Source organism: Zychaea mexicana (assembly GCF_025766255.1).
Source record: "Zychaea mexicana strain RSA 1403 chromosome Unknown BDB00scaffold_92, whole genome shotgun sequence".
NCBI classification, from domain to species: domain Eukaryota; kingdom Fungi; phylum Mucoromycota; class Mucoromycetes; order Mucorales; family Lichtheimiaceae; genus Zychaea; species Zychaea mexicana.
Window position 1 is genome coordinate 1 of NW_026516755.1, and position 16,399 is coordinate 16,399.

The 16,399-nt window shown below is 41.4% G+C and overlaps 6 protein-coding genes across 6 annotated transcripts; 4 read left to right on the forward strand and 2 right to left on the reverse strand.

Moving 5' to 3' along the window:
- Window positions 1-131: 131 nt before the first annotated feature.
- On the forward strand, window positions 132-1,123 carry BDB00DRAFT_932105 (uncharacterized protein; the record flags this gene model as incomplete). The annotated part of the gene is made up of 5 exons (XM_053129064.1): window positions 132-241; window positions 342-445; window positions 525-591; window positions 709-771; window positions 837-1,123. The coding sequence occupies 5 exons, from the start codon at window positions 132-134 to the stop codon at window positions 979-981; spliced, it is 489 nt and encodes a 162-aa protein (XP_052975473.1). The 3' UTR covers window positions 982-1,123.
- Window positions 1,124-2,001: 878 nt separating this feature from the next.
- On the reverse strand, window positions 2,002-2,400 carry BDB00DRAFT_771020 (Rho GTPase activation protein; the record flags this gene model as incomplete). The annotated part of the gene is made up of 1 exon (XM_053119931.1): window positions 2,002-2,400. A coding segment is annotated over one exon (399 nt), but the record flags the coding sequence as incomplete, so codon positions are not given.
- A 3,965-nt stretch (window positions 2,401-6,365) lies between these two features.
- BDB00DRAFT_844362 (galactose mutarotase-like domain-containing protein) lies at window positions 6,366-8,141 on the forward strand. The gene is made up of 6 exons (XM_053124999.1): window positions 6,366-6,570; window positions 6,655-6,706; window positions 6,822-6,922; window positions 7,021-7,092; window positions 7,188-7,571; window positions 7,685-8,141. Exons 1-6 carry the CDS (start codon window positions 6,495-6,497, stop codon window positions 7,843-7,845), a joined length of 846 nt encoding a protein of 281 aa, XP_052975475.1. The 5' UTR covers window positions 6,366-6,494; the 3' UTR covers window positions 7,846-8,141.
- BDB00DRAFT_844363 (SURF4 family-domain-containing protein) lies at window positions 8,013-9,284 on the forward strand. The gene is made up of 2 exons (XM_053125000.1): window positions 8,013-8,436; window positions 8,595-9,284. Exons 1-2 carry the CDS (start codon window positions 8,197-8,199, stop codon window positions 9,180-9,182), a joined length of 828 nt encoding a protein of 275 aa, XP_052975476.1. The 5' UTR covers window positions 8,013-8,196; the 3' UTR covers window positions 9,183-9,284.
- Window positions 9,285-10,378: 1,094 nt separating this feature from the next.
- Window positions 10,379-12,100, forward strand: BDB00DRAFT_844364 (brix domain-containing protein 1). Its single transcript, XM_053125001.1, has 4 exons — window positions 10,379-10,411; window positions 10,490-10,622; window positions 10,739-11,335; window positions 11,419-12,100. Exons 1-4 carry the CDS (start codon window positions 10,398-10,400, stop codon window positions 11,626-11,628), a joined length of 954 nt encoding a protein of 317 aa, XP_052975477.1. The 5' UTR covers window positions 10,379-10,397; the 3' UTR covers window positions 11,629-12,100.
- Window positions 12,101-12,244: 144 nt separating this feature from the next.
- Window positions 12,245-12,777, reverse strand: BDB00DRAFT_876583 (uncharacterized protein; the record flags this gene model as incomplete). The annotated part of the gene is made up of 2 exons (XM_053127494.1): window positions 12,245-12,561; window positions 12,666-12,777. The coding sequence occupies 2 exons, from the start codon at window positions 12,775-12,777 to the stop codon at window positions 12,245-12,247; spliced, it is 429 nt and encodes a 142-aa protein (XP_052975478.1).
- Window positions 12,778-16,399: the final 3,622 nt, after the last annotated feature.

A 16,399-nucleotide genomic window follows, 5' to 3' on the forward strand; every position in this document is an offset into this window, starting at 1 on the left:
CGCCACAACAGCTCAGGTGATATTGGTGAAATGTACATAGCACGAACTCTTGTTCTCTCAGATAATATGTGCACAATAGCACGATTATCGACCGTGTTTATCAGTAAATGAATGCTGACGACAATGGTACAATGGCTGTGTACTTTTTTTTCAGTGACAATCAGTTGGGTTCGATTAATCTGCAAACGGTCATCGCTTCACAAGAGCTACGCGAGCAAAGGCGCTTGTACTATGCGCGCCAGTAAGTTGCTTCTTCATTAATATGAGTACGAAAATGGTCTATATGCGCAGCAGTGATAGTACGATGATGAATTAAGCCTTTTTGCACCTTCTTTTTATAGCGCAGAGATCCCGAATGCCATCAGTAATTTTCAGCAAGAAATTAGAGACTTTCTGAATGAAGTGGTCAGCACCTTTCCAGTCAATGAGGACAAAGCTGAAAAGAGTAAGAAACCATTTTCAATGTTGAAAAAGGCATTACGGATAGTGAGAGGGACTAACACAAATTATATAACTTGCTATAGTTCTGTGGCTCATCGACGACGGTGCTTACAAACTCATGGAGTATTTGCGTTGCATCGATCAAAATATGTAAGCCACGTTTCTTTCTTCTTTTCCTTCAGGCTAATCAATCTTAATTACAAAGAACGATATTATTTTGAGTTGGTATAAACTAGTAACCATCACATCTATTTTCTTAACAAAAAGCATGGATATAGGAGGCGATGAAAAGACTTCTTTGGAAGAAGAAAGCGAGGCCGGAGTCATGAGGTACGATGTATGGTAAAAAAAAAGTTGGGATGATTCTTCTTTTTTTACTAAATTGTATAAACCAGTGAAGCAAACACTTTGCTAAAGGTGATTCAGTACGAGATTGACACCCTCTATCTTCGTTTGCAAAGGCTCAAATCTCAAAAGCAAGAATTGGAACGATTGACTGCTGAACAAACAGCTACAGAACAACCTACTACTGATCAATAGCCGTCAAGAATAATGAAGAGTGCACATAGTAGCTTTAAAACATGACTAGCTCATACTACATACTATCATCTATGATCACAGACAGCACCTCTACTACAGTACCCCAAAATTGTATATTGCTTTTACACATAAAATATTAAAGAGCTACTAAGTAAAATATCATATCAGCTAATAGCAACGAGCGATCTCCTAGTGATGGTGGCTGCTAGATTAAACTGATGGTGTTTGGCTTGATAATTGAGACGGCACTACTTTACTACTACGTGATTTGAATGATTAGCAGTCTTGCTGCTGTTGTTTCCATACACATACCCTGTCATCAATTACTGCCATATTATACAGCGAAAAGAAGAGGAACGGAAAAATGAAACAAAAACACATGTGCATACAAAAAGAGCCAGCTTTGTTATTATGTTAAATATAAAGATATATCCACAGCATGTCCCGATGCTGTAGATAGTTATGATATACGACGGTGATAGCACTGCTAGTGTAATTAAGGATATTGATGTTTTCGTCGGGCTTGCTAAATATATACGTAAATACGAACATAGCGATTCCATTTGACTCGAAAACGTTTTTGGAGCGAACAGACTATATGTGCTATTCCTAATATCATATGACATGTTTCCAAATCGGTTCGAATGCAATGGACGGGATATGTGCTTTTCATTATGTAACAGCGCAGTTGATGTTAGGCCAGAATATTGGTGTTGACATATGGCTTTATTGTCGTTGGCGTCGTCTTGGTTGATTAAAGTCATGAAACCCAAAGAAAGAACGGTGTTGCTGGAAACGTGATGCGGGTATGTGTATGAGAGTAGTGATCTTGGTCGATGCGTGATGGACTCCGTGTGTGTGCGTATGTCATATCAGAGTCCGTCCGTTCGTCAGTTGTTGGTTTTCGATATTTGGTGGGTAGAGGCCGGAAAGAGAGCTTGTTGATGGTGGAAGAGAACATTCGTTGTGTTATATTGTCGTCAAGAATTTCAAGATCGTGGAGCAGATTCAGAAGCAGCTTCAGTCGAAATTACTGTCGTCTGTCCAAAAAATATCGTCAAACTCTGTCAACAGTAAGCTGAAAACGCTGGTCGGGATGCTGAGTGTTGCTGAGAAAACGATACCGACATTTCGTACGGTCATTTTATTTGCGCCGGCGTTTTGTACGACTCGGATAAGATGAGCGCATAGTAACCGAAGGAGTGTGTAGTTTGCCAAAGGAAGCAAGGATATAATCCTTCCCAATTCGGTGACGCGTTCACGGCGATCAGGAAGATTGTCAACGTTTTCCATAATCTTTTTAAGCAAATCCGTCGTTAAAATGTTATCAGGTAGTTCTCGAAACCACATTTTAAGCAAGCTGGATACAACATGAGCATCGTAGGTTTCTTCGCCGGCTAGCAGATCGACATCCCCCTCTGCTCATCACCGTTTAAATATAAAGCATTGAGCAAGCAAGGAACGTATATGAGCACGATATTATATAGAAGATGTACATGATAATAAACTCAGCGCTAGCATGAATGAATGTTACCTTTGTTAAATTTGGCCTTGAGCGCTCGGATCTTGGCCGCACTTCCACTGCGACGGTAAATACCTTCTTCTTTGATCGAATCTTTGGCCTCTGAATAGTCGATGCAACGATAAACAATAGCGGGCAGCTCATATCTCTTTGAAATTTTGGCCACCTTGATCGCCTCTTCGAGTGGAGCGCCAAACACTTGATTGGGCTCTCGTGCATGATCCTCGGTCGGTGGCGCTGTATAAGAGACATCATTGTTTTTGTTTTTATCTTGTTGACTTTTAAGGCTGCTCGATGGTTTAAGACTGATTTCTTTTGTAACATTGCTGCTGGAACTTGAAAACACCTTTTTAAACCATGGTACGCGTTTACTACTTGGTGTCTTGCTGGAGGTGTCGTCTTCCTTACTGTTACTAGTAGTGAAAGGAGATGAAGGGCTGGCAGTACTGCTATTGGTCTTTTGTAATTTTTCAATGTAGCTCACGGAATGGCGTTTCAGCGTTGCTGCATGATTATTTGGCCCCGAAATGAACGTTGGAAGACTCGACCGTCGACGGTTTGCTCGTATGTTATCATTGTTGTTGTTGTTATTGTTGATAATGATGTTGCCGATATCTGCCTTTGTTGGTGAAACTTTTCGGTTACTCTTTTTCCGCCTGATTATACCGTTTGTAATATACTTGGATGCTGCGCTGTGGTCAATATGCTGCATCAAAGCTTCAATCCATGCATCGCGATTCTCATCCGTGTCTGCACAAAGTACATGTCGGGCAATGCCCCCTGGAGCCGATCTCTTGGGCTCAAGGATCAACAGAGCGTGTTGGAAAAGTGGCGCGTCTTTGCTGGCTACTTCTGAAGAAGAGGGCGGCGGCGATATTTGTCTTGCGATTCGTGCCTCAGTTAGATGGATCTTGCCAAAGCACTCACGACAAAATAAGATACCATCGGTATAAAATATAATCTGAATAACGCCTACCTTTTTATATCCAAGAGGGTGTTAAAGCATCTGTCCAATAATTGATTCCATATGCGAACAACAAAGTCAAGTTCTGATGATTCGTTGGCGATATGACTGGGGATTATCCACCGATACAAAGAACAAATTTCCTTAAACGTCGATACAAGGCAGTACTCATCAAACTGTCTGTAAGGATCATATGGTGCGAGTATTTCAAGAAAACTAGTAGGATTATCCACAATTTCTTTGTCTTGATCCTTTTACTGGGTGGTTGCTGATGATCTTCTCAACAATAGTTTGGCATGAATTCAAAATATTATCAATAGTAGAAGGTAAAGAATTAGTTAATCAATATACGTTGGAGTATCATATATGTGGATTTAAAATCAAAGAATGGTCGACGTCTACTTTAGAAAGAAGTACTCACTGTTCATGATCACAATTTCTTGTTACTTGACACACACGTCTTCAATGAATGCTTGTTAACCGCCTCACAAGTATAGATCCTTTATTATATGCCACTGCGAAGATAGAGAGTCACAATGTCCGATGACCTCACAACATTGATAGAACGCCTTACAGCTAACTCTTCCCATATTTTAAACATCATTAATTGTCTTGGAAGCTGTGGCAGCATGTCTCTAGTAAGTTACTACTATTTCATTATACTCTAGTACTATTTTTAATCATTTTCTATTATGTGTTATGCTTATCCCTTTTGATTTATACTATAAAACGATTTGTTCAATTTTGAATTTTTTTTCTATAGTATCATTCAATGAGAGCGGTTGAGTTTGACTGCAAAGGTTTTCTTTCGGTACCAGAGTTTGCGTTGAACGGTCAACACAAGGGACCTTGCAAGTGTGACAGCGTTGTTCTGGTCCTTTAATAGGGGTTTGTGAGCGAGTGCGTCGAGTATGATTTGCAACACATGGTCTGCCCAACGTTCTACATACTAGTGCCCGTTATCTGATAAGGCTTTGTAGCAAGGCTTCGTTGGGGCTCTACGACAAATCCTTTCGCTTGTTAGATTTCAAGAGAATAAGATAAGTACTAATAAAAGTTTAATTTTGTTCTGTTGATTATTTGATTTTGTTTCTACGTGATGATTCTCTACGGGAACTTTCTTAACGACCATTCACCCAATGGTATGGCGTTAACTCACTTCTGCGTCTTTTACCTTTTTCTCTTTGAGGGCGATTTGAGTTTGCTCTCGTCCGAGTGGTCGCTGTCATCTATATAGCTGAAACAATCTGTGAAGAATATTACAACTACAATAGCAGCCAAACAATGGTAGTACTAGCATCATCATATTTGATACCTCATCGAAAAGAACGTGAACTACATCTGAACAAGACAGAACTCAAACTAGTTACTAGCTGAGTCATGTTATTACACATACGGATGTCGGTATCAATAAAAATAGACCACATCTTGGAAGAGACGAAGTATAAAATTCGTTGACCTGAAAAGCTCAGTATCACGTACACATTATGCAGCTTTATACGCGTTATTCATTAGTTCGTCGCTCTGCACATAATAGAGTGCTCAACAGAACCGAGAACCAAGACTACTTTTTGATGTGCACAGTCCCTTTTGCTGATAGTAGTAGAATTAAGCAACTCAAATAGTAATATCTTGTATGCTGATTGTAGCTCAGAAATACGAAAACTTTGTACCACTGAATGTCTAGTCTTATGTTCATACAGTATGTGTTACAAAACAAACACATCCTTCGCTTTCTGTCAGAATTTTACATTGTTTAAAAAACCATCTGCATGAAGAATTTACCGAGTGCTATAGGGGCGGAGCATTGGAGAACCTGGATGATATTTCATCAAGTAACGATATACATGTCAATGCCGATGATTATGATCGGGATACAGAGATGGTACATTATAGGATCACTGATCGACTAGACAACTTGACTACAGCACATTACACATTATGATACTATAACTCTTCCAATGTGGGAAGAAGATCACCAGTAATTTGAGTTTTATTCAATTTAAAGTACGAGCTACACGTTGTTGTCTTTCGTTGCTTTTGACTACTTCTCGATACTTCTTGAAGGGGGTTCAAGAAGAGAGGTTGCAGAATTCGTATTACAACGGGGCTTGTGGGATTTCAAAAGTAAGTGAACATCACCCTTCACATATTGTAAAAATCTCAGTTTTATTGCACCATTAAATCATATAATACACGCTTCTAGTAATATACGTCATGCCAACCACTGCTGTCTAGTTGATCGATGATGATTTCATTTTCATATAACCTCAAGTATGTAGCGGTGTATAAGTGGTACCAAGAGTAAGGAGCAGGAGCGACCAGTCATATAAACAAAACTACCAACGTGCTTTACTATTGTAGTGACAATTCCCCGCTTACAATAAAGATTTCTTTCTTGCCACCATACTCGATTTCGTCCACATAAATTCGCGCACTCTTATTGGTTCCTTGCTAATGTCAACTTGGTATTTGCTTTTATCACATTAGCATTAGCTCTTATCACATTAGCATTAGCTTTTATCACATTAGCATTAGCTTTTGTCGCATTAGCATTAGCAAACCACGAATCACATAGCTAGAAACCGACACATCAATTAGTATAAATGGCCCCTTTCTTTCCATTCGATTTCAGTTCAGTTCATCTCTTATCTCTTTTTCTTAACTCTTCTTCTTAATAAAGAATCTCTTAAGTGGCTTTCGGACGTAAACATTCCCGAATCTTGAACTCCCACTTCTTCTTTCTACTTCTCATCAGATCAGCTTTGATAGCTCATTTAAGGCCCATAAATTGCCTTTTTCCTTTATTCTCACTTCATTTCCATTGTATCCAGAGTATAGCCGACGCTCTGCGATACTACACTATGTAGCAGGAATGCCGTTCCCGTGGCAACCAGCGCTTTCCCAGTTGAGTTAAGCATGAATTTCACTCCGCACGCGCGATGAGACTTTTTTGAGTGGAATCGTGCCACCACAACTCACATAAACGCGCCTCTTTTTTCCTTTTTCTTTTTCCCTAAAGTCCTAATGCCCGCCGAAGAAAAGAACAAAGTAATCTACATCTCGCATCCTTCTGGATCGTCTGCTGAAATTGCACTCTATGGTAATTCCGTCTTCTTCCCTCCTTGTTTTGAGAGACAGAAAGAGACTGAAACTTTGCTCTTTATCATGCTATCGGTTTAAAAAGGCGCAACGGTGACCAGCTGGAAAGTGGACGGTACTGAGCGACTTTTTGTAAGGTAACTAGAAGAAAAAAGAGGGGGAAGAACACAGTGTAAACAGCTTTCCCATTCTTGAAATGGAGACGGGGACGAAAAAGCTAATGGGGTAAGGGCCGTATGAAAACATAAACAGCAAGCAAGCTATTCGTGATGGCAGCAAGGCCATTCGTGGTGGCATTCCACTTGTGTTTCCTATCTTTGGCACCAAGGAAAACATCCAACTGCCCCAGCATGGTAACATTCACTGAATTATACTTTGTTAAATATGTGTATAAATGGAACTGAAATATGGGCTAAACAAACAAACAAAAACCTTAAAAAACACAATGTAGGTTTTGCTCGCAACAGTTATTGGGAGTATGTGGGCCTCATCAATGACAATGACGATGTCTCTGTGCGCTTCAGTAAGTCGTTGCTCGTGTGTCGATGCGGGGTGGACCAAGGATATGCTTCTTCAAATGATGCCTAACTCAGATACTATGTGTCTATTGAACACCAGCATTGAAGGACACGCAACTGGATCAAAAGCTACGAAATGGCTGGCCCCATTCGTTCCGCTTGACGTACACTGTCACGCTCACTGCAAAGTCGATCAAGACTGTTCTCGGGCTCAAGAACGAGGACGAGGATACATTTGAGTTCAACACATTGCTGCACACGTACTTCCATGCTCCTAACATTGCCGACGTGTCAGTGGATGGATTGAAGTCATTGAGCTTCATTGACAAGGTTGCCAATGGAGCCAAGGACTCTGAGAGCAGAGATCAAGTGACGGTATCTGCAGAAGTGGATCGTATCTACTGTAATGTACCCGACAAGCTCCAGGTGAACTTTGGCAAGGATTCCAGCATTGCGATCGAAAAGACTGGCTTGAAGGATACAGGTTTGTACTTTGTGACCCTACTTGTTTGTGTTTGACCCGCCAGCCACTACGTGTCATGGCCATTCTTTTTCGTTGGGGATAATGTAATAACGGTGTTTATTCTCGTCATTTAGTGGTGTGGAACCCCTGGACGGACAAGGCGAAAGCAATGGGCGACTTTGGCGACGATGAGTACCACAACATGGTTTGCGTCGAGGTCGGTTCAGTTGCCGACTGGGTGAAATTGGGCGGTGGCCAGTCATGGACTGGTGGCCAAACACTTACTGTCCTCTAGAGAGAGAGACACACACACACACACTTGCTCAAAGGAAGAAGAGACACAATAAAAGTGGTGTGCTTCTTGCTTTCTTCTGCTTATTGCTTTGCGTCTGTTCTGTGTGTGTTGATGCGTGATTGGATATTTTACTCTTGATTAAAAGTACGAATATGCAGGCTATACTCTCTTTTGCTGCTGCTTCAACAACCCCCATCCCCCACCACCACCCCCCCTGAACGCACATACTCTCTCTCTTTCTCTCTCAACCACACATAATGAAACGGCCTCTTTCTCTCTCTCTTTTCCTTCTTTTCTCCTTCTTTTTTCACTACTTTACACTACTTTTCTTTCTCTTTATAATATCACCACATGTCTAATATCAAAGAACAGGTTGAAACATTCAGCTCACGCGCTGAAGATATCGTCGACAAGATTGGCCAACCGTTGAAACCATACATTCCGGCCATTGGCCGTTTCTTGATCGTTGCCACCTTTTTGGAAGATGCCTTGCGAATTATTACTCAGTGGGCCGATCAAATCTCGTTCATGCAAGACTACCGTCACTTCCCAAAAGGACTCAGTCACCTTTTCTTAGGATTAAATGTCGCGGTATGTATTTGTATCAAGAGGAAATTGGACGTTGGAAGTGCGTGTGTGTTACACCAACCCAAGTGTCACTGCCGGCGCGCATGACGTGCCATATGCACTTAGAATCAACCATGCAACTAAACACTTTACAACGAAATCAATGGTCGTAATGATACTAGGTCATGCTGGCAGGCTCAGGAATGGTGATTGGAAAACGGTACCAGGACTATGCAGTCTATGGATTGTTGGGTGTCGTGGTGGCGCAAGCGCTGGGTTACGGATTGATCTTTGACCTCTCCTTTTTCTTGCGTAACCTATCTGTCATCGGTGGCCTTATCATGGTCTTGTCCGACTCGGTGGCCAAACAGCGACGCATGTTTGCTGCCCTGCCACAGCTTTCTGAGAGCAACCGTCGCACATATTTGCAACTGGCTGGACGTCTCCTGCTGATCTTTTTATTTATTGGATCCGCATTCCATGGCGAGTGGTCCCTTCCCCGCATCGCCACCTCGCTGTTTGGACTGACTGCGTGTGTCATGGTCGCTGTGGGATTCAAGGCCAAGTGGTCGGCCATGTTCTTGGTCCTGTTCTTGTCCGTCATGAACGTCCTGATCAACAACTTTTGGTCAGTCTCGCACAATCATTTCAAGCGCGACTTTCTCAAGTACGATTTCTTCCAGACATTATCGATTGTGGGTGGATTCTTGTTGCTTGTCAGTATGGGTCCGGGTGGTTATTCGATCGACGAAAAGAAAAAGGAGTTTTAGATGATCATCCGTTTGCTTTATTGATTTCTTTCCCCCTCCTTCACCTTATCCCGCATCCCATTGTTGTTGTTGTTTTATAATAGCTTTCATTAAATACACTACATATCTCATCACTAGCTGTTCCTTTTGCTAATATGTTTAGTTTGCATTTTGAGTGTGGATATGGTGAAATCACAATGGTATTTATTGTGTGACAGTAGAAGATACAGGCGATACACTGGAATATAGACTGAATATGTACGTGTAATTTTATCACAAGACTTGGGGAATACGTACCTCTCTAGACTGCAGATCATATATACAAACAATTACTACATAAATTAATATGAATAGTCATTCTCCAGACTACAGATCATACAAACGATTATACATAAATTAATATGGAAAGTGATTTTCCAAGATCGTTCTATGCGAGAACCGGTATGTCTGGGTAACCCAATTTGGTTCCAATGAATCGATGATTCTGCGCTACATGCTTGTTTCGATAATGAAGCTGGTCTATTATCTACGTCGGCTCTTCTGTATGATACGAACGGCATGCTAAGGTTGAAAATGGGCGGGTTGTTTTATTTTGGAATCAGGAGAAGTTGTATGTGCTTTATGAAACTTAAATTCGAGTATAGTGGTCCCCCGCTTTTTTCAACCCTACCCTACTTTTCCTTTCAAGACAAGCTATAGGGCTAAATTCTATACAAAGTGAGGAATGGCTGTGTTCTTTTTTTTTTTTTGCTGTATTATCAAAAAAAAGGCAACAATAGAAAAGCACAAGTCAACGAGACATGGGTCAAGTGTTTTAATACAATAATGCGAATCGCTTTTATTTATTAGAAAATGGCTTACCCTTTGGCATAGCCTGCATACACAGTTGGAAAATGTATGTTGAGTATGGCCTTGTGCGCGTGTCTGACGGAAAGCTTGTTATTAAGCAACCTTCTATCTGCGTCGTCTCAAACATGGCTGATATAAAACACTAAAAGCTCAGAGAGCTGCTGGAACTTTACTGCTACTCATATTATCTTTCCTAGCAATTGCATAAGTGCTGAAAAGTTGTATTAATCCATCTAATAAATTCTGGCTGGACCTGCAACATTGGATTTTGGCTTTGACCATATATGTAAGACCACACGAATCTCAGCCACCACAATTCAAGCGGCATTTGCCCAACTTCAAAAATGATTTTTTTATTGCTTGACAACCGCCAACACACAGAACACCATGCTTCGCACAGTGTAAGGCTTTGATCTCGGTTCGTTTTACTATCACTTGCGTACACTTAAGTAACTCATATATCCCTTTGGTATTTACAGAAAAGCAAAAAATGCACGCACAAAGCGTTTCCTGAAGAATCGCGAAGCGAAAGTCACCGAGAATCCTAAAACCGCCTTGATTGTGAAAGGATCTACAACGAGTCAGATCATTAACGATGCCCTGAAAGATCTCGTAAGAAATTAACCTTGCTCTTTCTCTATACTTTTTTTGTTACAAGCAATGCAAAGATTGGCAAGAAGAAAGGTAGCGATCTAAACTAATTGCTTTATTTTTACTTCTGCTTGTAGTACTCGTTGAAGCGTGCCAACGCTGTCTTGTTTGGCAAAAAGAATGAGTTGAAGCCATTTGAAGACGATTCGAAACTCGAATTCTTCTCACGTAAAAACGACGCTTCGCTCTTGGTGGTCGGCAGTCATTCGAAAAAGCGACCACACAATTTGACGTTTATCCGGATGTTTGATCACCAAATCTTGGACATGTATGAATTGGGCGTTGAACACTTGACGCCTCTCAGTGAAATCAAGGGACCCAAGTGCTCGCTTGGTTTGAAGCCATTGATGGTGTTTAACGGCGATAAATTCGAGTCGAACGAGACGTTCAAGAGCTTAAAGAACTATTTCTTGGATTTCTTCAATGGTGAACTCGTGGATGCGGTTGATTTGCAAGGTCTTGAGTATGTCATGAGCTTCACGGCTGCTCCCGAAACCGATAACAACAAAATCTTCGTACGGTCGTATCTGGTACAAATGAAAAAGAGCGGCACTCGGACGCCGCGTGTCGAGTTGGAAGAGATGGGTCCCATGATGGATTTGGTTGTAAGACGTACAGAGTTGCCCAAGAGTGATATTTGGAAGAAGGCTGTACGAGTACCCAAGGAATTGAAGGTAAAACAAAAGTTCAGGAATCTGGGGGAAACAGTGAGTAAAGTGTGTCGTGTAGAAGACTGACTCATAGTAATGCTATCTAGACAAAGAAGGAGAAGAACAAGGCCGTGGATGATATGGGTGATCAGTATGGCCGTGTCCATGTTGGCAAACAGAGCTTCGACAAGATTCAGACTCGTAAGATGAAGGGTCTGAAGCGACGACGAGATGACGATGAACAGGATGAACAGGGTGAACAGGGTGAAGAAGGTGGTGATGCTGTTGAGGATGAACCTATGGCAGAAGAAGCATAAAAAAAGAACTCTTGTTTTGCTGTTGTTTATCACTCTTTACGTTTACTTTTACTCACAATTTTCCTTTTATACATACGCACACGCTCCACTCACCCCTTGCTTACACATAGTTTATCTCGCATTTCATTCATCACAAAATTTGTATCATTTCCCAAGAAATCGTTACCATAATAGTCTTGCTTTTTTATTCTTCTATAAGCTTTTTTTTAAATCAATTGTTGTTTCTGGGTCCATTTGGTGGATTTGGTTGTGGTGATTATGGTGCTATGTACCCATGGAAGAAGTTAGTTATAATCAGCTCAAAGACATGTACTAGGCGTACTCCTGTTTTGTTTTCAGTTCTCGTGCCACAACAATGCCAAACATTATACGCAGTGCAATAAATAGATTCAGTCAGATCAAACATAATAATGTTTATAGGGGATATATATAGTATTTATTGCAGTGAAAAATATAGCCATTACAAAGAGAGAGAGAGAGAGAGTGAGTGACGAGATTAAGAGGAAGAAGGATTTGTATAAGAGATAATGATTCGTGTTATGTATGTGTATCAAGATATGATCAAGCTCGTATTATCGTTATTGCTGCTATGCGGTATCTGCGCTTACTCCTTCTATTACAAGTAGAAACTGGCCATCATGATCACAGTAAGCGTGAGTGCAGCTGACATGGTATTACCGGCCATTGTGATGCTAGGAGCAGAGCTTTGTGGTGTCTGGATGGCATTTTGTGTTTGGGAAGCGACATGGGAGGAAGCGCTACCACTAACGCTAGCAGTGGCGCTGGCAGTAGCACTGGCAGTGGCCGGCATTGACGTTGACATGACCGAAGAGTTGGCAGGACTCACACTGGTCGGCCAGTATTGTTCCACGCAGCCGGTGTAGCAGTCATCAGAGCCTTGGCAGTTTTGGATGCAGTTGTTGGCATCAGAAACTACATAAACAAGAGTCTCTTAATATATATCACTTATACAACCATCACCACTGCCCGAACCTCGATTGACTGACAACACTACCACCACTCGTTCATATTCTTACCACACTTTTGCAAACAAGTCGTATCGGCTTCACTGCAACTACAGGCGGCATTGGCCACAGTAGAAAGGAACGCTAGAAGCGACATGACGACAACGAGAAACATGGATTTCATCTTGGAGGACAGCAGTAATTGAGGAAAAGAGTAAATGTAAGAAAGAAGAAGAAAAGGTAAAGAATCGGATGGAAACTTGAATCTCTTTGTTTATATATCTTCTTCTTTTCTTTCTTTCATCACTTGCCTTTTCGGTCACTCGTACGAATATGTACGGCAAATAAACCCCCCCCCCCATGCCATCCGGACCTATGACGACGTCCATGGAGGATGACTATGACCACAAAGAACACATATATACGAGACTGGAAAAGAAGCAGTGCGGGCTATACGGAAAGAAAGTGAAATTTTGAGCACCTTTACATATACACCGCAACACGCGTGCGTTGCTTCTCCATTCTTGCATATGCATGATACTATCTATACAGCCCCTTTCTGTCCAGCGGTAGTGTACAACACATGGTGGTGGCAGCGGTCAATGTACCGATTTTCCTGAGCTGTCCATAGTACGCCACTATTTGAGCTGGCAACACGATACAGCGATTGGTCCTAGCTGCGTATAACCAAATAATGATAAATGAGGAGGTTCCCCGATCTTAGTTGCTATTACTATTGCTGATGTTCACAGCTAAGGTAAACAAATCTATCGACGATGACCGTTCGCGTGCGTAATTGTTTTGTATTCCTCGCTCTTCTAATCTTTTCCGCTGGTGTGTGCATACAGAAATCGATACTCAGCAGCATAAATCACCACTTGAAAGTACCTAAAAACAGTAGCATGTACAACATTCAAATCGCACTGCAGATGAGCCAGAGTGAAGGAGAGGAGTGGATGCATGAAGGTACGTGACTACGATATGTTACCATCCTTTTTCGAATTTCCTGATAGTAAGTGATAGCAGACGCAGTCATTGTTTCCTTCACCGTTTTCTCTTTCAACAAAATTCATGGATAAAAAAAATGGTGACGTTAGTAACAAATACAGCGATACTTCACATAGCATTACAGAGAAACTCATGGCCTCCTTAAGCATATCACATTCGAAAGTAGTGTGTAACAGATATACGCTAGTGTGCTGATATAATAAACGATGCATGACCCTTGGAAACGAAATTGAATTTTTGTCTTCCAAACATGGGTGGTGGAGTGTGTGTCTGGATAGGTGCTGCACCATGTTTATTAGTTTATATTTGCTTTCACACGTACATGATGCACCTCATCGTCGGCTTCATACTCGTCGAACGCTCTATCGGTATATGTGACACGCTTTCTCGGCGCCGTCTTCAGGACAAACATAATGAATACAAAACTAAAAATATAACAGCCACGTTTATTAAAATAAACAACAACTGTTCTCTTTGTATTGGGAGCATGTCGATGAAAGAGAGCATAAAAGTTTATATTTATACTTCATCCCATAATCAGCAGAGAAAAAGCATGACTACATATACGATTATACATAAATTCTCATCCTTTATCAACGCAACGCACGGTTTTCCATACGATTTATCGCTTTGTCAACGTTGACATGGGTACACGCAAATACATTCTTATAAATTCTTCATGTTTGACCTTCTCAATCTCTCTCATACTACGTAGTATGAGCGTAATTCACTACTGTAACGTCACAGTGGAAAAAAGGGGACGCACCTGCGAGGATAACAATGAAAAACGCGAAATGGAGAATAATGTACATGATTGGCGCGCTTGATTTCTCCGTTATTCATATTGCTAGTGTCAAGTTGTATGCTAAATAGACAGATTCGCATGCACTCGTTATATGGTAAGCTCCAGGGTAATCATTGCTACATATGATACATAGAAAACAGAATGACGTGGAGCGCGGTCAACTAAGGAGTCGCTGCATAGATTCTCAGTGAGTGACAAGATCCATGATGCTCAGAGTTGAAGTGACCGCCGTTACCACCACTACCACCTTGATGAACGAATGCAGAAATCCATGTACAGTGTTTTCTATAAGAAAAGTTTTCTACCACCCCCTTTCTGAAGAATACCGTTCCGCTGCTCACTTTTGATCTGTCTTTTTTTTAGTGGTGCCTGTGCTTCGGCTGGTTCTACAAAAACGGAAAGTTGAAGGTAGTGTAGCGTCAGCATTATCAAATATTTATAAACAAGAGTAGCACAATCCGACGTTGTGTTGGTCGCTAATTTTAACGGCTATGATCATTTTTCAATGATGATTTTATTTAAAAAAAGAAACGCCAAAGAAGAGACTTTGGTGGCGTGTACTGTACGAGTAAAGTTCGTGACGCACTGAGAGAATTTCAACGGTCGTCACTATATTCTAGAGGAAGTTTTTAGCCACACTCCAATCACAGATTTTGAGACATGTCCACTTCGTTCGACTGAAGTACATATTCATTCCATTACCCTAAAGCAAAGTGGTGACAGGTATAAAGTCGCTGGTGCTCTGGAGTAAATGCCATCCGACCACAGATGTGGGACGTTTCCAGCAACATATACCGATTACTGGGACACTGTCATTTCTTCGCGTATCCATGCGCGTATATAGCCCATTCTGCATAAACGACAGCGTCAGTTTCGGCTCGGTAGATGTATCTTCCATCGCTGTCTTTATCCTTGCTACGAGTAGCAAGTACTTTAGGGACCACTTGGATGCTAAAAAAGCGAGTTGCTAAAGACGCAGTGTATCTCTCGCTCTTTCTATTCAGGATAATCTTGAGCGATGCACAGCTAATCATGCCAATATTCTTTTTGCGAGGAGGGTCTGTCCCTGATCGCATAATTATCAACCGTAATCGCGTTGAAGGTCATGATAGGCTTTATGCTGACTAACCCAGTGTATCCTGAGAGTTTATTTAGACATCGTTTTCGCATGTCTAGGAAGCTATTTGATAACATACTCGAGGGAATAGTAGAAATGCATTGGTACTTTTCTCAAAAATACGATGCCGCGTTATAACCTGGTTTGACACCTGAACAAGAGGCAACTGCAGCAATTCGACAGCTTGCTTATCGTGTTTCGGCTGATGCAGTGGATGAGTATGTACAGTACGCTGCGGCGAAAGTAAGTACTGCTCTGAAATGCCTAGAGTATTTTTGTGAGGGCGTCATCGAGAACTACGGTGAAGAATACTTTCGAACTCCAACAAAAGAAGACTTCCAATCGTACTTTAAAGAATTGTGAAGGGCGCGCATTTCCCAGTATGATTGGGTCTCTCAACGGCTTGCACTGGGAATGGAAGAACTGTCCCTTTGGCTAAAAGGGACAATATCAAGGTCGCAATGATCATTTTGGAAATCGTGACCGATTATGAAACATGAATATGGCATGCACATTTTGGCCTTCCTGGATCCTTGTACGACATCAATGTTCTTCACCCTTCCCTTTATTCACGTACACTGCCTTTGATCTTACGCCCCCAATTGAGTTCACTGTGAATGGTCATGAATATGATAAAGAGTGGTCTTTGGTTGATTGCATTTATCCACCACGGGCAATGTACATCAATACAGTTCCATACCCGGTCGAGCAAAAGAAGAAGGTAACGATGAACCGTTAAACTGGATTTACTTTTTACTCATCTTATATACAGCTTTTTGCTAGAATGCAAGAAGCTTGGCGTAAGGATGTTGAACGTTCGTATAAAATTTTACAAGCAAGATTTGCAGTGATTTGACATCCAGCAAAGCTTTGGGA